Genomic DNA, 22,100 nt, shown 5'->3' on the forward strand with positions numbered 1-22,100 from the left:
GCTCTTGCTAGATGAAAGCACTAACTTAAAAGAAGACCCACCTCTCAGCCCCTCACACCCACCCCCACCTCCTCCCCAACGCTAAAGGGCTCTCTGGGGGATGCTGCGCCAGGGTGTCTCTGGCCTATAGACCTGTGCCTCCGTCAGGCTGATGGCCTGGCTGGGCTGCTCACGCATGGGAACCCTCAGACTGAGCCCCTCCACCAGCCAGCCTCAAATGCCAGCCACGAGCCACAGAGGCTTAACAAAGCACCTGCCCAACAAAGAAAGGATTGGCCTGCTGCAAACACAAATCTCTCTCTTTGCCACATCGTTATTCGTCTGTAGAAAGAAGCCAGGAAGGATAGAGACACACATGCAACAATGATAAAGTCTGGGAGCTCAGAATTGGTTTTTCTTTTTCTTACCTGTAGTTATGGGTTGAATTGTGTTCCTCTCCCCCTCCCCCCACCCAAATTCATATGTTGGGAGTTCTAAGTCCCTGGACCTGACTGTGTGCCTGTATCTGAAGACGGCATCTTCACAGAGGCGATCAAGCTACCGTGAGGTTATGAAAGTGACCTCAATGTGACTGATGTCCTTTTACAAGGGGGAAGTTTGGACACAGGGAGACACACAGAGAGAAGATGATGAGAAGACACAGAGCAGACAGCCATCCACAAGCCAAGGAGAGGGGCCAGGACAGACTCCCACACCCTCAGAAGGAACAACCCTGGGGAGGGTTCCCACGCCTTTTGGTGCCGAGCATGGAGCTCTCTGGGGTCCCGGCAGCAGCAGACACACTGCCCCCCTCCTCCACCTGGTTTTCAGAATTGCCAGCATTTGGGATTTCGTAATGTGAGATTGAGGAATAACGATCTTCCATGTCTCTCCTCTTCGAACCTGGGAGCAAAGCCGGGGACCCACATTCGCCCTCAGGGTTCCTGGCAGGCGCCCCCAGAACCGCCCACAGCACCATGGGCCTCGGACGAACAAGGCCCTCTCCCCTAACATGGCGGACGCCCTGATCCTGTTGGAACCGCCCAGGGAAACAACCTCCAGCGCCCCGGGGGTGTCCCTAGAACCACAGGAAGCACCCCCTGGGCTACCCTCCTGCGACCTTAAAGTAGGGCTACCCTCCTGCGACCTTAAAGTAGGTCCACGTTTTGGGGCCACAGACAGCAGGCTCCTCCTTCCCAGGGCCACGACCGCCCGCCGCCAACCCCGGCCTGCACCCGGTGCCCCGCAGACCCTCACACCCGGCTTGCTGAGCCTGGGCCGGCAGTCTCCACCTCGGACACCCATCTTGCAGTCAAGCAGAGGACGACGGGTCAGCCTCTGGGTCAGGGGCTCCCCAGGGGACATAGCGCTAAAAGCTCCCAACGCCCCCCAGGAAGAACGCAGAGGCCCCGTGTGAGACCTGAGGACACTGAAGCACAGGGAATAAATTAACTTGTCCATGGTCACGTGCTAGGACGCAGTAGGGCCAATACTTGATCAAGCCCTGCCTGACTCCAAAGCCGGTCGTTTCCGTTCAGTTAGTGTTTGTGGAAGGCACCGAGCGGGAGCTCACAGCCTGGTTGGGGAACAAGATGAGGGAGGCGCCAAGGGTCACTGGGAGAGAAGGGTTAGCTGTCTGGACCGAGGGGTCACTGGGGAAACCTTCATGGGGAGAAGATTCCTAAGTAGGGCTTCAGAGGATGAGTAGGAGCTCTCTCAACAGAAGAGAGCGCATTTCAGGGAACTGGACTAGTACGTGCAAAAATACAAGGGTGGGAAAGAGCATGAGGCCTTTCTGCCACTGAAGCAGTTGTGGCTTCCTGGAGAGCGAGCGAGGAGGGGCTCTCTGGAGGCGCAGGGATTGGGGTTCTTGACACAGACTGCCCCTTGGAACAGGGGAAAGGGATAAGAAAACCTGATGAGCAGGCCCTCCCCCACAAGCTGGAGTGGTGGGAAGAAGGCAGCTGTGCCAGGATCCCAGGGTTCCAGGGGCACTTCCTCCACCCTGCGATCTGTCTCCCAATTCACCTCTTTCTTCTCCCTTGCTCCCCTCTCAGCCCCCCAGTACCACCTTGGTTCCTAGATCCCCTCTCTACCTCTTATCCTTTCCCCTCAGGTCCCGTCTTTGCTTTGCTCCAACTGCAGCTTGCGAAGCTAAGCAGAGACAAACCGTGCTGTCTTTAAAATTTGTTTGTGAAAAGAGAAAGAAAAGCAGTCAACTAAAACTTCCTGTTAAACCATCCCACCTGCTGAGTTGAGCAGTGCCCACCCCCCCCAAAAAAAGGTAAGTTGAAGTCCTAACCCCTGTGAATGACCTTATACAGAAACAGTGTCTTTACAGATGCAATCAAGTGAAGACGTCAGACTGGATTCGGGTGTGCCCCAAACCAAACAACTAGTGCCCTTACAAGGAGAGGGAGACCTGGAGACACAAACACAGAGGGCAGAATACACTTCCATTGTTTTCAGCCTATGGGTTTGTTGTAATGCTTTGTTACATTGACTCTAGGAAACTCACATATCACCCAGAATAAAAGACTGACTGAACAGCAGCTAGAACTATTTGTTTCAGCAAATCTGACAACTTCCTGAGGCTGGCGAAACAATTCTAAATACTAACATGTGGCCCAAAAAAGGTGTTCTGGAAAATTCTATAAACTGGAAAAAAATACAATATGAAATGCTGAAATTCTGCTTATGTTCATAAGAATATATGCACTGGTATTTTTAAAAACCAGGCATACAAAGATTAAAAAGCCCTATTTCCACAAATTGATACAAGTCTTATAATGATGCTGAAGAGTATATTCCAAAAGAATGTTTTCATAGGAAAAATATATTAATATTCATCGACAATATTCAAGAATATTAGTTTTTAAAGCTTTTGGTGAATAAACTTGGTAAAAATCAGCAAATTAGTAGTTCAGCAAACTGACCTTTAGACGACTGGCTTTCAGCAAGTTAGCTGTTCAAATGACCGGTGATGGTGTTAGCAAATCTGAAAATACCAGCTGAACCTGCTATCATAGTTATGAAATTTAGTGAAATATGGCTGATGACTTGTGCATGGGGAATAAGAGTGGTATTTCTATTAAAATTCAGTTGAAGGCTTTGAAAAGTCAACAAAAGCCACTTAAAAATTGCAATCAAATTAGATGCATGTGAGACACTGTAAAAGATTTGTGAGTAAAAAAATATTTTTAAAAATTCCAAAAGGATTCTACTGGCTGATCACTTCTCAAGTGCTTTTAAGTTCACATGAAGGAAAGCAAGGGAATCCAGAAGTCACGGCCGGGCAGCAAGTGCCACTGAGTAACGCCTCAGCTGACCCACAGGGAAAAGTGAGCGGATGTGTATGTGTGCTCATGACTCATCAGAGGAAAGTGAGTGGATATACATGACAGGTAGTAGGTCAAAATACAATGTTTAAGGGAGTGGGTAAAAATCTTGCTTTAAATGACTTTTTAGATCAACTAAATGATGGTTACGTTTTTATCTTTTATCGGAATCACATGGAGGGCATGGTAACACACAGCTTCCTGTGTCTCACTCCCAGCGTTTCCGGTTCAGCAGGTCCTGAGTAGGTGGACTCCTGAGAATGTGCATTGCTACCAAGTTCCCAGATGCTGCTGAAATTTGGACCACGCTTTGAAAACCACTGAGCCATGGTGTGGTGGGCAGGTGGTGTCGACTGAAAAAAGAAAAAGCACAACCTGAGAATTATGAGTTAAGTTTTTTGGGGGGCAAAATGAGGACAATACCCCAGGAGGCAGCATTTCAGAGAGCTCGGAGAAACTGCTCTGAACAGGTAGCGGGGAGGTCAGTACAGATGTGATGTTGGTGAAGGGGGAGTACATGCAATCAAGCACATATGTTCTGCAGAAGTTTTCTGCTCGTCGCGAGGAGCAGATGTCACCATGAAGGATTTTAGTGCTTTTCTACATAAGCGGAGATGCAAGAAGCGGGCTCATGGAATCTTCTCCTGAAAATATCTAACCATCTGAAGAACTGTTCTGCCAGTTTTTCCTAGAGTACAGAGCGCCACATTCCTGATCTCTGCCCTGAATTCCTGTCAGGAGGTGTTGAAGGTCAGCAGCTGCAGCGGCTCATAATTTAATCCCTGTCGAGGTAGATGGTCAGTGCCAATGTGTAGGTGACAAGGGAACAGAGAGAAAGAATGATGGACAGGACAAAGCAGGAGGAGCCTTGAATGCCAGATTAAAAACAGAAGCAGCAAGACATTTTTAAACAGGAGGGCGGTGCAGTCAGATGTGCGCTCTGACAGGTTTCAAGACTTGTTGCCTGGGACCCATTGTAATACCCCATTTCATATCATGAGTCAGTACAAACATAACTCAAAAAATTATGAGGAAAAACTCACTCTGCTACCTGCACGCACCCTAATATTTTCATGTAGTCTATTCTTTTGTATACCATCTTACTAAAGATAAAATATAGGTCATAACCCACAAAATTGATTTCACAACCCACTAACGGATCACAACTTGCTGAGTCAGGACCAACATTCAGAAAAGCACTGCTTTAAAAAGCATATTCCGGCTACAGTGAGGAAGGCTGGAAGGCTCCCTTCAGGAGGCTGGTGCCAAGCCCAGAAGAGGGTGGCCCAAAGTAAACACAGCAATCAAGGTGGAGAGAATGGATTTGAGATACTCAGAATGACTTGTTACCGATTCATTAACTCAGTGGTGTGAAGGAGTGTGAGGTTAGCAGTTAAGAGGCCTTGGAACAGAAAATCCACCTCAAATATCCAACAGTAAAGGGTGATTGGATGGCTCAGGAAACCAAACAGTCCAGAAGTTGGAGGCTCTTCAGGTTTGGTTTGCGTCAGTGGTCCAACAATATCTTCGAGGACCGTTTCTTCAGCTGTGCTTTCAACCAAGGCTGGCTTCCCTTTGTGGTCATAAGGAGGGGACAGAGGTTTCCAAGACCCTCTTTCCTCTTTGGTTCATATGGCAGCCCAAGCCCTTTCCTGAAGCAATCATGGGGGTATAGGCGTCACTCACTGGACGTAATCAGAAGCCCGATTCTGGAGCTGGGGGACAGGGAATCTCCACCTACTTGGATGGCTCCCGGGAACTCTGGGAAAAATGGGAATTCCATCCCAGGAAAGTCAGAATCCTTCCTTAGGCCACAGAAGAAGGAAATGGATGCTGAGAAGGCCTCTACATAGGTGATGTCTGGACCTGTGAAGACCAGTGAAGACGTGGTTACACACCAACATTTGAATCTTTAGCTAAAGGGAGAGCCCCAGGTAGCAAAAAAGGTCTGACAGTTACCAATGCTTGGTGGCTTTGGCTAGAATGGAGAGAATCAAGGTCACCCAGAGAGACTGTATCGGTTCATTTTGTCAGGTTTATTGAGGACTCTGTGTGTGTGTGGGGGGGTGGGGGTGGGCATGGGTGTACTGGAGAATAATTTCTGATAGAACGGATTGCAAATCTTAAGTAAATGATGCAGATGAACCAGAAAAAATGTTTTCATATTATTAGAATAGAATTGAAATGGCAATAACTAGATGCATGCAGAACTGGAAGACAGTTAACTTTTCACTGAAACCGGCCCCTGAAAGACAATGGACCTCAGAATAATCTACTGAAGAGGGCTTCTTACATGGCAACTGTGTAATTAAAGGGTATTAATTCTTTAAAGTTACAGTAGTAACGCAAAAAATAATAATAATTGAGAAAAATAAAAACAAAAATATTGGTCTATGAAAAAATGATGAAAAGCTAACGGTAAATACTTTATTTTATATGAACCATGTTTTACAATAAAAGGGAAAATAAAATGCAGAAATTACACAGGGTGATTTATTAGGAAACAAATAACAAAAAGGAATATACATAAAGCTATACTAAAGGGCACCTCACCTGGCGATGCGGTTACAAGAGAAGCAGGTATTAAGGGGCCTACCTACAAAACGTTGCGGAGGATACTGGTCAGTGCCCAGATGAGACTCTGTGACGGGGTCGCCTGCTCCTCTGCGCATCAGTCACAGCTTGAGAAGCGCACCTCCCCGAGCCCCGCCCAGCTGGAAACCTCTACGTTCGCGGGGACAGGCACCAGCTACTCTCAGATCTCCCGGCTTGCAACCTGCGGGGCTCTGGCATCCAGCGAGGGGAGGCCCATTCCTCCCAGCAACCCGAACCCGCCCACCTCACTGCGGCCAATCAGACTCTTCCGATGGCCACCAGGCCAGCCAATGGCCGCAACCCCCAGCCTCAGCCAATCAGAGGAGGCCTCTCCCGTTTAGACCTGGCCAATGAGGAGGCGGCCAGGGCTTTGTGGGCGTGCCCGCTCGTGCACAACCACTACAGGGCCCGCCCCGGGAAGGGGAGGGGCGCCCCTCGGAGGCCTCTAGGACCCGGGGGCGCCCAGCCGGCCTCCCGACGGCCTAAAATAGACACCCGGGCTGGGGGCCCAAGGGCCGGTCATGGACGCGGAACGAGCCGGACGCGGCGGGGCCGCCAAGGCAGCCCCGCCGCCATTCGTGCGCGTCGCCCCCTCGCTCTTCCTCGGGAGCGCGAAGGCCGCGGCCGCCCCGGAGCTGCTGGCGCGCGCGGGCATCACCCTGTGCGTCAACGTTTCGCGCCAGCAGCCCGGCCCCCGCGCGCCCGGCGTGACGGAGCTGCGCGTGCCCGTATTCGACGACCCGGCTGAGGATCTGCTGGCGCACCTGGAGCCTACCTGTGCCGCCATGGAAGCCGCGTTGCGCGCCGGTGGTGCCTGCCTCGTCTACTGCAAGAACGGCCGCAGCCGCTCGGCCGCCGTCTGCACCGCCTACCTCATGCGTCATCGCGGCCTCACGCGGGAGCAGGCCTTCCAGGTAGGGCGGGACTTTCTCGTGGGCGGGGCTTCCGGCGGGAAGAGGCGGGGCTTCGAGGAGGGCCCGCTTGTTGGGGCGGGGCCTCCGGGCGTCGGGGATGCAGCGGAGCTTGCAGCCAACGCTGCGCGGTGTCTAGCCAAAGCCTCTCGTTTGCAGACTGTGAAGAGCGCCCGCCCGGTGGCCGAGCCCAACCCGGGCTTCTGGTCCCAGCTTCAGAAGTACGAGGAGGCCCTGCAGTCGTGGTCCCGCCTGCCCGGGGAGCCCTCGGGCCCGACTGAGCCCTAATGGGTCAGCCCTTGAGGACGGCCCAGCCCCAAAGCGGGGCGCTTGGCGTCTCCTGCAGCCTCGGGGTGGGAAGAGGTAGTTCATGCACCGACGGGAGGGTGGTCTGTCCTCTCCTGCCTCACGTCCCACGGATTTTTTATTTTCTGCAACTTCCTGAAGGTCTCTGTCCCCCCTTGACGGTAGGGCAGGGATGTGTCCGCCGAGGAGAGAACTGAGAACCGTTCCTCCCCTGGTCAGCAGGTTTATTAGACAGAGCTTGGTCAGGAACATCAAAACCACTTGAGGAATTTTAGCCAGAAACACATTTACTACAGAGAGATGGAGGCCAAGGAGCCAAGGTCAGGAGATGGGGAAGCACAGGAGTCATGGAGACCCGCCACCCTGTTCCTGGCTGCCTGCCACTCTGATGTGGGTGACTTCTGGGGGGCTGCTGGCAGAACCTCATGCCTGCCACCTGCTCGAGCCACAGTGGCTTTCCAAAACCTCACACTGGTCCCATCACAAAACGCAACATGGGATCCAGCTGGTGAAGGCCCAGTTTCCAGACCTGTAGCTGCTGTGGCACATAGTGAGGGTTCGAGGCTGTGTGACAGACCACCCAATGTGGGCACCCTTGGGGGTCTCAGTGTCGTACCCACCTCCTACCTTACTGGCCTCCCAGTTTCAGCAATAGCAATGAGTCACAGCCTAACATCCTGCAGCCAAGGTCATGTCAACAATGCAGTGACCACCCATGGGTCTGAGCTTGTTGATTCCTCTTCTGGTTCAGAGGCACCCCGCTTGGACACACTACAGCCTAAAGACTATACTAGAAAATTAATCACCACCCACACTCCTTAAATAAGATAGTGGGGAAAGAGTAAAGGAAAAATTGGGTAACACATATGAGTTACAGATAATATAATCCCTGGTTAATATACAAATATATACATAACAAGGTTATGAATAAAATACTGCAGTTGATGTCTATCATTTTCCTTGACCCTCAGCCAATGCCTCAGGTCCTGGTCTTTCCTAGTCAGGTGTCTGGAGCCTTCATCCTGAAGAGCCCTGAGTGGTCCTGCCTGCACTGGCGCTGTGGCCTCTGTGACCTCTGCCATACAACCAGGGAGTACTGGGAGGCATCAGGAGAATGCCCTGAGTTCCAGCATACTCCTCCTGGCCCCCCTGAGCAGCAGCAAAGCCCTGCTGCCCCTTGAAAGTCAGGATCAGGGAATTCCCTGGTGGTCCAGTAGTTAGGAGTCGGTGCCTTCACTCCTGGGACCCAGGTTCAATCCCTGGTCAGGGAACTAAGATCCTGCAAGCTGCATGGTGCGGCCAAAAAAAAAAAAAAAGTCAGGATCAGTCACCTCACCCAGCAGAACAACTCCTGATTTGAGGCTTGTGCAGCCCCAAATGGTTAAGTGGTGTCTCAGCCTCCTGTCCCGGTGTGTCCCCAAATGGAAGCATACTACCTGCAGATGAAGACCTCTGACCCAGCAGAGCCCAAAGTTGTGGGGATGGGAAGCTCACACTCTGTGAGTGAGGCACTGGGGCGGTTGTGAAAGGGTCTTCCTCCTCCCCAACCCTCTTGCACATCTGGGCTTCCAGCTGTGATGGTCCCTGGCTCAGAGTATACACCACACCCTGCAGGTCAGCACCCAGCCCGGTGCGATGTCACCAGACAGCAGCCCCCATGTCCAAGAGCCACAGCCCTCGTCATAACCCAAATGCAGCTCTTCGTGGCTAACCTGACTTTCACACATTTTTGGAAGGCTTGCCAGCTGCCACTCACTCCCCACAAGCCCCTCATAGCTAATGTCACTTTTTCATCAACCCCATAAACAAGCTCCTGCTGTTGCCTCCACGTGGCAGGTGAGGCTCCAGTGGCTCCATCTGTAACCTCAGGTGAGCTGAGCAGTTTGCCCAGCTAGGAGGTCAGGAGCCAGGACCCGAGCCCACATTTTTACCCTGTGTGCTCATGACATCCTTGTTGGCACACCCCCTCACCTGCTGACCCGGCCCTGGGTGACAGGGCTGCCAGGATGTCAGAGCCTGGGCCAGGCTGAAGGACATCTGTGGGTCACATCAGCCTTTTGTCCCACCAGCTCCATTCTGAGAACCATCCAACTTTGGCTGCCACCAGAGGCCCAGGTATGCCTAGGACCTCCGACCCAGGGACAACACAGCCCCCATCTGAACACCACAGGCTTCCTGGAAGCCCTCCTGCCTCCGTGTCCACCCACTGGCAAGTGAGGCCAGGGACCCACTCCCCTCCCAGTGCCAGCGCACTTGAATAGGGGTACCTAGTCCACGTGCATCAGGGGAAAGCTGGGGTGCAGGTGGAGTGTCAGCTGCATCAGCCCACCCAAGCCAGCCAGGATTTGATCATCAAAAGGCTGGTGTATGAAAAGTCCTATGGGAGATACCCCAGCCTCTAGCAGTCCTGACTTTCAGGTTCCTCCCTCCTAAGTGGTTTGGGGTGGGGTGAGAGGAGGACTACACTGCAGCCACCCTGGACCTTTGTCAGCAAGGCAGTGCCCCCGTCCCCCAGCACTGAAGGCACTGTCCTCTGCAGGACAGGGACAGGGTGGAGAGTGGAGACGACCCCTGTGGCCTTCACAGTTCACAAATGCCTTGGTGGGCTGCCTTTAATACTATAGAACAGGTCTGTTGGCTCCTGTAAGACTGGCTTGTGTTGGTTCCTTACAAAAATGTGGGGTGGAAGGCACCGCCCCCGCTGGGGGGGTGGGCAGAAGTGGTAACAGCTCCTCTGGACCTGCAGGACTGCCCCATTCCACCCCTTCTGTGTACAGAACTGGCTGCTGGGAGGTGCCCGGGAGAGAAGGGATGAGACCCAATCCCTGCTCACCCAAGTCCAGGGGACCAGGAGGGCGAGAAGCCCCCTGATGTTAACTTACCCTGAGTGTACAGGTGGCTGGTAGACCTGCCTGCGGGTGCCTAGGGCAGGCTAGTGTGGGTGCCCACACACAGTCCTCTTGAAGGTCTTCTGACTCCAGCCCCACCGGCCTGGTGGGGGTGGGTGGCTCCAAAAGGCTGGTCAAACTGGAAGTGCCATCTAAAGCACTCTGCCCTTGGCACCTGGGCAGGCGCTGGGCCACCTGAAGGCCTCGAGGACTGATCAGACCCCCCAGTTCTCTTCCCTCTTGAGTCTCGGACGCAGGACTGAAACCCCTCCTCCAGGTGACTGGCGAGTTTGGGGTGGGGCCCCGACAAGGAGATTGTGTCCCCCCAGCTAAGATGGCACATAGGAAAAACCGAAGAGATGCCTCAGTGCCGGTGCTCTGAATCAGTGAACATGTGTCCTCCCACTCAGGCGTCCTTCCCACCCAGCCCCCCACCCGGGGAGGAGGGCAGGCAGGGTCACATGGGTGACAGATTGGGATACTGAGCCCAGAAGGATCAAACACTACTCGGGGATGCCGTCGAGGTCAAGTGCATTTTGAGTCAGGCCCCAACTTTGCCACAGGGAGACTGGTCAGGGGAGAGAGGTGGGTGGGATTCCGGGCCACAAAGCCCCTTCTCCCTAAGGGTCTGACTTCTTATGTGGTGATGACAGCAACATCTTGGTGGCCCCTCTGGTCCCATGACTTCGAGATCCCCCTCTTTGAGCACCCTCGCTGGTCTGCAGGCATCCCCTCCGGGCCTAAGTCTCCGGACAGGCCTGGGCGAGGTAGAATGGGGACAGGCAGGCCAGGTCCTGTTACTGCCCAGCACTCACCTATACAGTCTTCCTCCAGGGCCCCAACAGGCCTCAAGGCAGCACTGTCCAGCGCAATTTTCTACAATGATGGGATATCTGCTCGGTCGAGGATGGCTACCACTAGCCAGACACTATCCTCCAAACACACACGGAGACCTTGAAATATGGCTAGTGCAGCTGAGAAACTGAACTTCTAATTTTATTTAAATATAAACAGCTACACTTATCTGACAGCACAGCCTTAAGGTTCTCGAGCACCGCCATGTACCATATGGCACGTAACACAGACCACTGGTCCCACAGGGCAGTGGCTCGGGTGTATGGAAATCATTCCATCATTCCTGGGGCCAGAGGTTCCCGAATGGACGAGTAACACTGAGTTCCAGACGCCACACTTCTCAGCTTCCCTGACCCAGGTGTCCCAGCAGTCGCTGCCCCAAGAACCTGGCCCGCAGCATCGCTGAGGGATCGGGCATCCTGACTCCCGGGGTCTCCCAGACGCGAGCCGGGTAGGAAGCGCAAAGGGGTGGGGAGACCGCAGGGCCACTCCTCCGCCCGGCGCGCCCCGGACCCCGAGCACACAGCGCCCCGCCCATCACCCCCGGCTCCCGCTTTCCCCACCCCCCAGCACAGTGCCCCGGCCACCTGCACACGGCAGCCGCAGCCCCATGCACCGCACCCGGCTCCCGGCCCCAGCCCTGGCACATAGGCCCCGGCCCCAACACAGCGCCCCCGGCTCCCCTGTTCCCCCGCCCCGCACAGCGCCCCGGGCTCGCGGTCCTAGCCCCGCTCTCGGCTCCTCGTTCTCCCGGTTCACAGCGCCCCCGCTCACTGCGCCCCCGGCTCCCCGGTCTCCCCGCGCACAGCGCCCCCGGCGGCGGCCGAGCGGAGCCCGAGCGGGGCGGCGCACGGCGCGGGGCCGGGCCGGGCGGCTCCCGGCGCGACTTCCTGTTGTGCCCTCGCCCCGCCGCCGCCGCTGCCGCCGCCGCCGCCGCCCCTCACCCGCTCCCCGCGGCCCGGCGCGGCCGCCGCCCATGGATTTCACCTAGCGCGGCGGCCATGGCGGCGCAGTGCTGCTGCCGCAAAGCGCCCGGCGCCGAGGCCGCGCCCGCGCGTCCGCCGCCCGAGCCGCCGCCCGCCCTGGACGTGGCCTCGGCCTCCAGCGCGCAGCTCTTCCGCCTCCGCCACCTGCAGCTGGGCCTGGAGCTGCGGCCCGAGGCGCGCGAGCTGGCCGGCTGCCTGGTGCTCGAGCTGTGCGCGCGGCGACCCGCGCCCCGCGCGCTCGTGCTCGACGCGCACCCGGCCCTGCGCCTGCATTCGGCCGCCTTCCGCCGCGCTCCCGCCGCCGCCGGCGAGCCACCCTGCGCCTTCGCCTTCGCTGCACCCGGGCCGGGTCCCGCGCCGCCGCCCCCGCTGCCCGCCTTCCCCGAGGCGCCCGGCGCGGAGCCTGCATGCTGCCCGCTGGTCTTCAGGGTGGACCCTTTCACGGACTACGGCTCCTCCCTCACCGTCACACTGCCGCCTGAACTGCAGGCGCACCAGCCCTTCCAGGTCATCCTACGCTACACCTCGACCGACGCCCCCGCCGTGAGTTCCCCCCACCCCCGCCGGGTGGGCTCTGGGGCGGTGGGCTGGTCGCCGGGTCGTTTCCAGGCGGCCTCTCCCCGCGCTGCCGCCAGGCTAGGGGGGCGTTAATGTGGGCTCTGCGCCTGAGGCACCTGCGGAGAGATGGGGCCGGCCTGGCACTTCCCCACCTGGCTCCGGAGTCCTGTCCAGGTGCCTGCAGTGCTTCCCAGCTGGTGCCCGGGGAGCCCTTAGGAACCTTTGACCGAGCGACAGCCTGGGTGCTGGCCCTGGACCGTGGGGACAGGGTACAGCATGCCACCACGAGAAGCCTCTCCTTTCAGGTGTGCAGGGGCTGTCCCTGCCTGGGGACAGGGAGAGCTTCTGGTGAGCACACGCCAAGCCATACATCTGAGGGAGCCTGGCACTGAGAAGCAGGCCAGGCAGTGTCAGATGTGGAAGGGCCTCCGTGTGACCTGGCCTTCAGAGGACTGTTCCCTGGAGGTAGCAAGAGGGACGGACCTGCCGGAGTGGGAGGCGTAGAGACCCGGGTTGGCTCTAATGCTTCAGGCCCTGTGGGGACTGGCGGGTGCGGCGGCAGGGTTGCCCCGTGTCCCCAACACAGACACACGTAGGCTCTGCAGGGCTTTGGACGTGGAGCACTTGCCGCCCCAGGGGCTCAGCAGGAAGGCTGGGTGGCCCAGGCTGGGTGCTGTGGCTGCAGCACCCCTCCACCATAAGAGGGCTTTCAGGATGGAGCAGGGCCTTCCGTTCTGGCAGCATGGGGGTTCCTGGGTCTCCATGTGGACAGCACACTGATGACACTGCCCCCCTCCAAACACACACACACACACACACACACACACACACACAACATACACGTAGCTCTGGGAGCCCGCAGAAGTTTCCATGTGTCAGTGCCCACGGCAGGTAAATGGACAGGGTGATGCACAGGTGGCACAGAGGCATCAGGTCAGGAGCCATCAAGGTGACACCTGGACAGGAAGAGCCTGGAGCAGACACACACCTACGGGCTTCCTGCATGATTCCCAGGAGCCCTCAGCTGCCACCTCACCTCCTTTGTGAGCTTCCGTGGGGGTGCTGGCCTGGCCCCTGGCCTGCTGGCTTGGCATCTGCTGGGGTAGCCTGGGTCTCTGACAGCGGCATGTATGCCTCCCACCACAGCCGTGAGAACAAAGGGGTATGATCCTCCCTGACCTTGATCTGCGAACTTGGAGCCCATGTGTCTGGTCCACCCAAGACTGGCAGAGTGGTGGGACTAGGCCACCCTTGCTGGCCTGACCGTATCCCCAGCAGCCTGACTATGGGGGCCTGTCCCCAGCATGAGCCAAGGGCTACCTGCAGAAGGATCCACTGTGGGGGGAGTCTCATTAAATGCGGATTCCTGGGTCCCAGCCCCAGGGAGCTCTGTGGCAGGGCCCAGGAGTCTGCATTTTTGAACAGGCTCCCCAGACAGGCCTTCTGAACATCTGGGGCAGCCCTGGGGGTCAGCAGAAAAGGAAGATACCACTGCAGACTCCTCACCGGGAGAGGACAGAGACATAACGGCCCAAAGGAAGTTTTGAAGACGTCTGTGAACGCTGACAGTGGTCTGGCTGGGTCTGCAGGAACTGGATAGGCAGCCCTGCCGAGCCTGGGCATCTGCTAAGATCTGGGGTCTGCAGGAGAGGCAGCCCCCTCCTGGGTCTGGGGTCTGGGGTTTGCGGGGTAGGGAGCCCCACTGGGTCTGGGGTCCTCCACCTCTGTGGTCTCAGCATGGACAACTCCCAGTGGCCAGCAACTGTGGATACCATCAGCTGTGGATTGCTCAGACCTGTCACTTGCAGGGGGCTGGGGTCCTTCCATAACGGCCCTGGGAGAACCTGCGTGTGCTCGGTCACTGAAGTGGACGAGGAACAGTCCAGTTGGCTTCAATGATCGTGTCATCCTGGTAGAGGGGTCGTGAGAACAGATTTGGGGCCCCACAGAATGGCTGTGGTTGGGTTGGGGGAGCTCCCCCAGGCTCCGTGCTGACCTTCCTGGAGACACTGGAATGTTTGGCCGGAGTTGAGAGGGAGTGTCTTGAAATGGCCCTAGGGAGGCTGGGGGCAGTGGTAGGCACGAGGGTGCGAGGGAAGGCTCCCTAGTGGGGGTGGGGCCTGGCCTTGGCATCTGGGGGGAGGTTGGCTGAGAGGGCAACTGTCCGGCAGGCATGGAAGCAGGTAGGCGGTGCGGCACCGAAGAGCACCCCCATCCTCAGCCCCCCGTGGCCTCCCCGGGCCACCGGCACTGTGCAGTGGAGGCATCTTCCAGGCGGGGGCCATTTCCTTGCGCAGAAGCCCTGAAGGGCATCCTCCCCACTCCCGCCCTGAGCCCACGCCCACCCCCGATGGCCGTCCTTCCCGAGGACACCGTGTGTGGTGTCAGGTCCTGTGCGGAGGTCCCCGTCCGTCCTGCAGATGAGCGAGGCACCCACCAGTGCTGCCCCACCCGGGAGGTGGGTGGCTGGGCGCTGGTGGCCGCTGCGGGGTCTGTCCACAGTGCTCCGGCCGTGGCCCCAGCGGCCCTCCCCCCGAGCCCAGCCTGAGCTCCCTGCCCACAGGCCCCGGCCGGGAGCCCTTCTCCCCACGGGGGGTCCCTCCCTGTGAGGCTGCCCCATTTCCAGGGGTGGCCCTGGGCTCAGGCGTACGTGGGGGTCACCAGGAAGCACTGCTTTCCCCACACATCCACATTCCTGGCTCCCTTTCCTGGCTGAGACCGGGTTCGCGCCTGCCTGTGACAGTTTGGACTCGGGTGCTCTGACCGTCTCGATTTCCCTCTGGCAGCTGGCGTGAGGGGCACAGGCTGGGGGACTCCCTGGGTGCATGGCCTCCCACCTGGAGAGAGGCCTGGCCCTGGTGGCGAAGCACAGGCCACACTCTGTGTCAGCTGCCCTGCTTGCCCAGGGTGGGCAAGCGATGGTGCCCAGGAGCTGCTGTTGGCCCTGGACGAGCCCAGTCAGGCCATCCCCTCCTGGGCCCTTCCTTATTCCCTCCCTCTCCAGCCACTGCCCCAGCAGCCCTGGGCCTGGAAGCCTGAGCAGGACAGGGGGATTGGGGCCACTTCCCAAGGCCTTGCCCTCTCCAGGAACTCTGCCTGGCTTTCAGGAATCAAGGCTGGGCTGGCAGGGGTGTTCTGGCGTCCCCACGTGCTGCTCTCTGTGGGGCAGGGCCCCCAGGCTCCCCCCATTCCCTGTGTGCCTCGGGTGCCCCCGCCTCACTGGTACAGTGAGGTCCGTCAGCCAGCAGCTCTGGTCTCCAGGAGACCTCAGCCCACATGATGGGGAGGGCGTCACTGGCCAGAGCCCAGGAGCCGTCGGCTGATACCCTGCCCACCGCCCACTGCAGATCTGGTGGCTGGACCCAGAGCTGACCTACGGCAGTGCCAAGCCCTTCGTCTTCACCCAGGGCCACTCGGTCTGCAACCGTTCCTTCTTCCCGTGCTTCGACACACCCGCCGTCAAGTGCACCTACTCGGCCGTCGTCAAGGTCAGCGCCCACCAGCAGGCCCCGCTCCGCACTCTTACCTGCCCGAGCCTGGCCCCAGCTGCCACCGGGACCACTGCTCTAGGAGGAGCCCACCCTCCTCGCTGTGCAGGAGGGGGCAGCCTGATAGGGTCGGGGTCCTGGACCCAGGAGGAGCCAATAGGACCCTGATGAGGGGAGGGCACAGACGGAGTCGCTGGGTCCCAGGGCTCCTGGCCTGAGCGTGGCAGCACCCTATGCCCACCCGACGCCCGACTGGGGCAAGAGGTGTGCAGACCAGGAGCGTGGGTTTCCCCGAATAGTGGGGGGGACCCCTGATGGGGCTGAGAGGGTCCCCGAAAGTGACGTGGCTACCTGATCCAGGTGGCAGGGCTTCCCATCGGGGACGTGGCGTTCCCTACCATGGATGTGGGGCTTCTGACCGGGCTGTGGAGTTCCCACTGGGGACACGGGGTGCCCTGACAGGGCGTGGGGCTCCCCATCGAGGACACGGGGTGCCCTGATGGGTGGGGCCTCCTCGAACACAGGCCCCGTCGGGGGTGCAGGTGCTGATGAGTGCCACACAGAGCACCTACGTGGAGGAGGAGGGCGTCTACCGCTTCCACATGGAGCACCCCGTGCCCGCCTACCTCGTGGCCCTCGTGGCCGGGGACCTCCAGCCAGCAGACATCGGGCCCAGGTAGGGCCACCTCTTGCTTCCTGCAGCTGCTGCTGCTGCCCGGAGTCCAGGCCTGAGGGAGGTCCTACCGTGGGCCGGGTGTGCGGCCCGCGTCTGCAGCCGCCCGGCGGAGGACCCCACGTGCCGTGTCACCACTCCCCGGGGCCGCCCCTGCCAGTGAGAGAGGAGCTCTCTCACTCCTGTGCACCCCCAGACCTGGAGGCTGGGCTGCACAAGCTGGTCCTCCTGCCGGGCCGGGCCGCCGCTGGACATAGCCTCACGCCTGTGCGGGCTCCCTCGACTCAGAGACAGAGGAGCCAGCAGCCCCTCGCGTGTGGCCCGGCCCCCGCTGTGGGAAGGGCCTGCGTGGTGGCAGTGAGTAAGGCAGGGCAGCGGGCAGCAGCTGGGCGGTGGACCAGGCCAGACTAGGTGCAGGTGGTATTTGAGCCCAGAAGCAAAGGGAAGGCCTAGTGGGGCGAGAGGGATGGGGGCTGGTCAGCCCCCACCCACCCTCGCCCCTGTGACAGGAGCCGCGTGTGGGCTGAGCCGTGCCTCCTGCCCACGGCCACCAGCAAGCTGTCAGGCGCAGTGGAGCAGTGGCTGAGCGCAGCCGAGCGCCTCTACGGGCCCTACCTGTGGGGCAGGTACGTCCTGGGGCCCCTGGGAGCCTGGCTGACTGCAAGAGGGGTCAGAGGGCAAGTCCCCACCCTACCGGGAAGCAACGGGAGCCCATGGTGGGGGGCCTTGTCTGACCTCCTGGGAAGGAAGTGATGCTCACTGCCCGGGCCCCGGCCCTCTCACGGTCACCCCCTACCCTGGGCAGGTATGACATCGTCTTCCTGCCCCCCTCCTTCCCCATCGTGGCCATGGAGAACCCCTGCCTCACCTTCATCATCTCCTCCATCCTGGAGAGTGACGAGTTCCTGATCATCGACGTCATCCACGAGGTGGCCCACAGCTGGTTCGGCAACGCCGTCACCAACGCCACATGGGAGGAGATGTGGCTGAGTGAGGGCCTGGCCACCTATGCTCAGCGCCGCATCACCACCGAGACCTACGGTACCACCCGGGCCGGGGGAGGGGCGGCGGGGGTACCGCCGTGGCCTCATGCAGGCTGGGCTACCAGGGCCATCTGGGCACTGTGTGCGGGGCTGGGAGCCCAGCCTGGCCCACGGGGTGTGGTCCCCCTGCCGTGCGTGTGTCCAGCCGGGTGGCCAGGGGTCATCTCCACAAAGCTCAGAGCAGGGAGCAACAAGGGCAGCAGCCTCGCACCTGCCCCGTCCAGGTGCTGCCTTCACCTGTCTGGAGACAGCCTTCCGCCTGGACGCCCTGCACAGGCAGATGAAGCTCCTTGGTGAGGACAGCCCAGTCAGCAAGCTGCAGGTCAAGCTGGAGCCAGGTACCCACTCCCGCCGGCCCTGCCCCGGGCCCTGGACACGTCATCCTGCAGGGCCTCCTTGCCGACCCCAGGCTAACTCTGGCCGGGCGTCGCTGTCCCCACCGTGGCATCCCCGCAGAGGCCAGGTCAGGGGCCCCACAGCCTGCCACTGCCTCTCACGGGCTCTGAGCACCCGTCACCGTGGTGTGTGGACCGAGGTCTCCACTGAGGCCCCCCAGGTAGGGCGGGCCCCATCTCCACACTCCAGGGACATCTAGATGTGAGGGACGGAGGCCCTCAGTGCTTCCCGTTCCACACAGCACCTGACCACCATCCTGCCCCCATCCCGCGGGACGTGGGAGGGTCAGGGCACTGCCCAGAGCCACGGGTGTTCCCCTTGCAGGAGTGAATCCCAGCCACCTGATGAATCTGTTCACTTACGAGAAGGGCTACTGCTTCGTGTACTACCTGTCCCAGCTCTGCGGGGATCCCCAGCGCTTTGACAGCTTTCTCCGAGTGAGCAGCCGCCTCCCCGAGACAGGCCCCGTACGCCCCCCTCATCTCTGCCCCAGCGCCCAGGGCTGCCCTTGTCTCCTGGTGGTGAGGATGGAGTGGCGGGGGCCTGTGAGCGGAGCAGGACGCAGCCTTCTCTCCGGGCAGTGCCTGGGGTGCTTTCTCCTCTCTGTCCCTCCCTCCCAGTTTTGACCACTTGACAGGGCCCATGTGGCAGCAGTGGGTGCCTCCGCGCCGCCCTGGGCCCTGCGCACCGCTCTGTGCAGACGCCTCCGTGCAGGGGCCCCTTCCGGCTGTGCAGGCCCCAGCTGTGGGGCGGGTGGTGGGATGGTGATGGTGTGCCCAGCCCCGAGGCCTGCCGAGCCCTGCCCCTGCCCCAGCAGGCCTACGTGGAGAAGTACAAGTTCACCAGCGTGGTAGCCCAGGACCTGCTGGACTCCTTCCTGACCTTCTTCCCAGAGCTGAAGGAGCAGAGTGTGGACTGCCGGGCAGGTGAGGCCCGCCGCCCGCCGCGGGTCCGCAGCCGGCCAGCGCCTCGGCCTGCCAGGGAGGCGGCGGCTGTGTGGGCTCCACCGCACAAGATGACCCCTCTGCCTGGGAGAAATGCCCTCGGGTTCATCCGTCCTTCCTGCAGCCACCCTCGCTGGACAGTGTGGCCTCGGGCTGGACACCATAGGAGCAGAGAGGAGGGTGTGCTTCCCAGCGTGGAGGTGGCTCTTAGGCCAGGCAGACCTGATTAAGCAGTCCCAGAAAGAGGTCCCCAGAAGCTGTGCAAAGGGCCTGGGGCAGGATCTGCGACACGGAGAGAGGTTTGCCTGAGAGCTAGCTGAAGGCAGCTGGCCTACTTGTGAGGCTCGTGGGGCTGTCCCTGGTCCAAGGGCTTGGGGGCCAAAGAAGAGGCTGGAGCGTCTGACCTCTAGGGAGAAGCCAGGGCTTGCTATAGGACAGTGAGGTGTGGCTGGGAGGTGTGGGCAGGGGGACCCTGTGTTTGGGAAGGTTTGGTAAGTGCTCCGAGGGTTTTTGAGAGTGGGCGATGGGCAGAACCTGCCCCCACGGCTGCCCAGCTCCAGGGTTTTAAAGCAGGAACATCCTTTACCCAGGGTGGTGCTCCCTACCCACTCGTGGGGCACAGCCTATCCTGCCACCTCCCCTCCATGGGTTTACAGTGCCTCATTGTCTTCTACCCAGGAGAGGCGTGGAGGGGCCGGGGGTCCCTCAGTCACCAGCTCGAGCCTCTGTGTGCCCCTTCGCTGAAGCCACCGCAGTGGTTTGGAGCGGCAGGGGCTAGAGGTGACCCCAGCCTCCCCAGACGGCCCCCGCCCTCGGGGCTCCCAGGCCCCGGAACAGTCACACCCAGGCACACCCTCGGGGTCTGGGGTCTCCTGGGCAGGCCTGCTCGGGACCCCAGGGTGGCGTCTTCCCTGCAGGGCTGGAGTTTGAGCGCTGGCTGAATGCCACAGGCCCCCCACTGGCCGAGCCAGACCTGTCTCAGGGATCCAGCCTGACCCGGCCCGTGGAGGCCCTCTTCCAGCTGTGGACCGCGGAGCCCCTGGACCAGGCGGCCGCCTCTGCCAGCACCATCGACATCTCCAAGTGGAGGACCTTCCAGACGGCGCTTTTCCTGGACCGGCTCCTGGATGGGTCCCCGCTGCCCCAGGGTGAGTCCTGCAGCCACCGGGGTGGTGGGGGAGGGGAGGGGCCGGCTGGCCTGACCTGCCTGTGGCCGGCAGAGGTGGTGATGAGCCTGTCCAAGTGCTACTCTTCCCTGCTGGACTCGATGAACGCCGAGATCCGCATCCGCTGGCTGCAGATCGTCGTCCGAAACGACTACTACCCCGACCTCCACAGGGTCCGGCGCTTCCTTGAGAGCCAGGTGCAGCCACCAGAGCGGGCCCGCCCCACCCCTCCTCTCCCCTCCCCCCCCGCCCCCACCCACTCAGACTGGGCATCCCAGAGAATGGGGGGGGGAAGATGTGGCGTCAGGGCTGGCAGTGGGGGGAAGAGCGCAGACCCCGCCGGCCCTTGGGGAGGCGGTGCCCAAGGGCCAGGCTGGGAGCAGAGTCTGGGGTGGGGGTCTGGGCCCACTGGGCCCTGGGCATGGACAGCTGGGGCATCTGAGCTCCTCAGAGGCCCTAGGGCCCCAGGCCTGCAGGGGCCCGGCCTCCCCACTCCCCAGAGCTGTCCCCCGGCAGTGTCCCCCTAGCCCGAGCTCCCTGGAGATGGGGCCTCTACAGAGGCCTGCAGTGGTGGAGGCAAGGACAGTGGGGCCCCCCATGCGGCAGTGTGAGTGCAGCCCTGGGGCCCGCGGGCGGGAGGGGCCGGGGAGCGGCCAGTGTGACAAGCGGCCGCCCGCAGATGTCCCGCATGTACACCATCCCGCTGTATGAGGACCTCTGCACAGGCGCCCTCAAGTCCTTCGCCCTGGAGGTCTTCTACCAGACGCAGGGCCGGCTGCACCCCAACTTGCGCCGGACCATCCAGCAGATCCTGTCCCAGGGCCTGGGCCCCGGCACAGAGCCCAGCGTGGAGCAAGGCGGGGCCGGAGCGGACTCAGAGGCGGACGCAGACGCACCAGCCCTGCTGCTCGGGGACGAGGCCCCCGGCAGCGCCATCTCTCTCAGGGATGTCAACGTGTCTGCCTAGCCCTGACTTCTCGACACCACGATTGTGCCTTCTGGGCCCCGGCCCACCGTGACCGCGCCTCAGCCTGGCCGGGAGCTCTGCTAGGCCTGCGCACCCCTCCTGCAGGCTCTCTGGGGGCACCCCCGGGGCCGGCCAAGGCCCGGGGACCTGGTCTCCCCAGCCCTCTTGCACTGCAGGCTTGGAGCGGCCAGCACACGCCACACCCTCCTGTCTCAACACTGACTGCCAGGCGCTGCCCCTGGGTCGATGGCGACCGCCACACCGTGCCTTACATCTGCCAGGGGCCCGGGCCACGCTGTCCCCCCAGCGTGCTTCCTCCCCGCGGACCCTGCACCCCACCCCCGGGGATGGCAGCCTCGGTTGGCCTCCGGCAGAGGACGCAGACATGCCCTCCGTGTGGGGGGCAAGGGACACCGAGGAGAGGGTGGATGTCCCTGGGGAGGGGCCCCCCGGAAAGCCTTAGCTCCTCAGGGAACACGGGATCCCAGGCCCCAGGGGGAGTGGGACAGGACAGTCTGTCTTGGGGCTGCCTGGGGCCAGTGCAGCAATAACACACAGGGAGGGGCAGGCGGCGCTGGTGCTCTTTCTAGGCCCACCCTGCTGGAAGAGGCCTGGGGAGCCCAGTGCTTAGAGCCAGGCCCCCCGGGGGACCACTGTGCAGGGTCACCGTGACTGTCCCATTAAACCTCCACTCTGCAAACTACCTCCCGGCCTGTTCGTCCCAGCTCCTTCACACCTGCCCAGCTGCCATGGGGCGGGGTCCTGAGCTGGTCACCGCCAGACACGCAGGCCAGAGGCCGGAGGGGCTGGATAGGGCTGAGGCTCTTCTCTGCCCCCCAGCCCCTCCTGACCATCCCGGCTCTGCCCTCGGAAGCCCCCAATCCTGCCCGGCAGCCCTGGGGGTCTGAGCACCAGCGGCACCCTCCACCCTCCCCAGCCCCTCCCCTCCTGGACCCCCAAACACCAAAGCAGGGAGGCCACTTGTCACCACCCTTGCTGTGGGCCTT

General features: G+C 60.5%; 3 protein-coding genes across 12 annotated transcripts in view; 2 read left to right on the forward strand and 1 right to left on the reverse strand.

The window, feature by feature from the left end:
* ANKMY1 (ankyrin repeat and MYND domain containing 1) overlaps nucleotides 1–6,775 on the reverse strand; it is a 27,051-nt gene extending 20,276 nt beyond the window's left edge. For 2 of the 6 annotated variants that reach the window (XM_081243180.1, XM_081243178.1), the window contains exon 1: nucleotides 6,677–6,716. In XM_081243180.1, the coding sequence (XP_081099306.1) occupies nucleotides 6,677–6,699 (23 nt within the window). In that variant the 5' untranslated portion in view covers nucleotides 6,700–6,716. Of the gene's footprint in view, nucleotides 1–2,315; nucleotides 3,671–4,662; nucleotides 5,184–6,676 lie in introns of those variants that run through there. The other 4 variants (XR_014016557.1, XR_014016558.1, XR_014016559.1 and 1 more) reach the window with 4 other exon arrangements.
* Nucleotides 6,112–8,923, forward strand: DUSP28 (dual specificity phosphatase 28). Its single transcript, XM_081243182.1, has 2 exons — nucleotides 6,112–6,826; nucleotides 6,983–8,923. Exons 1-2 carry the CDS (start codon nucleotides 6,434–6,436, stop codon nucleotides 7,109–7,111), a joined length of 522 nt encoding a protein of 173 aa, XP_081099308.1. The 5' UTR covers nucleotides 6,112–6,433; the 3' UTR covers nucleotides 7,112–8,923.
* Nucleotides 8,924–11,767: 2,844 nt separating this feature from the next.
* On the forward strand, nucleotides 11,768–21,796 carry RNPEPL1 (arginyl aminopeptidase like 1). 5 transcript variants are annotated; one of them, XM_081243363.1, is made up of 11 exons: nucleotides 11,768–12,401; nucleotides 15,764–15,904; nucleotides 16,447–16,580; nucleotides 17,087–17,203; nucleotides 17,383–17,618; nucleotides 17,845–17,958; nucleotides 18,341–18,483; nucleotides 18,834–18,942; nucleotides 19,878–20,108; nucleotides 20,181–20,323; nucleotides 20,852–21,796. In XM_081243363.1, the coding sequence occupies exons 1-11, from the start codon at nucleotides 11,874–11,876 to the stop codon at nucleotides 21,143–21,145; spliced, it is 2,190 nt and encodes a 729-aa protein (XP_081099489.1). In that variant the 5' UTR covers nucleotides 11,768–11,873; the 3' UTR covers nucleotides 21,146–21,796. The 5 variants fall into 5 exon arrangements, with proteins under 5 accessions (XP_081099489.1, XP_081099487.1, XP_081099488.1 ...); XM_081243361.1 differs by having other exon boundaries at nucleotides 11,769–12,401; nucleotides 16,429–16,580; XM_081243362.1 differs by having other exon boundaries at nucleotides 11,770–12,401; nucleotides 16,429–16,580; nucleotides 20,806–21,796.
* The last annotated feature ends 304 nt before the right edge of the window (nucleotides 21,797–22,100 follow it).

Source organism: Mesoplodon bidens (assembly GCF_964165515.1).
Source record: "Mesoplodon bidens genome assembly, chromosome: 8".
Lineage (NCBI taxonomy): Eukaryota > Metazoa > Chordata > Mammalia > Artiodactyla > Ziphiidae > Mesoplodon > Mesoplodon bidens.

Coding starts and splice junctions, on each gene's coding strand:
- DUSP28 (XM_081243182.1), top strand. CDS start 6,434: ATGGACGCGGAACGAGCCGGACGCGGCGGGGCCGCCAAGGCAGCCCCG. Junction 6,827..6,982: donor CGCGGGAGCAGGCCTTCCAG/GTAGGGCGGGAC, acceptor TCTCGTTTGCAG/ACTGTGAAGAGCGCCCGCCC.
- RNPEPL1 (XM_081243361.1), top strand. CDS start 11,874: ATGGCGGCGCAGTGCTGCTGCCGCAAAGCGCCCGGCGCCGAGGCCGCG. Junction 18,943..19,877: donor GAGTGTGGACTGCCGGGCAG/GTGAGGCCCGCC, acceptor TCTTCCCTGCAG/GGCTGGAGTTTGAGCGCTGG. Junction 20,324..20,851: donor GGCGCTTCCTTGAGAGCCAG/GTGCAGCCACCA, acceptor ACCTCTGCACAG/GCGCCCTCAAGTCCTTCGCC.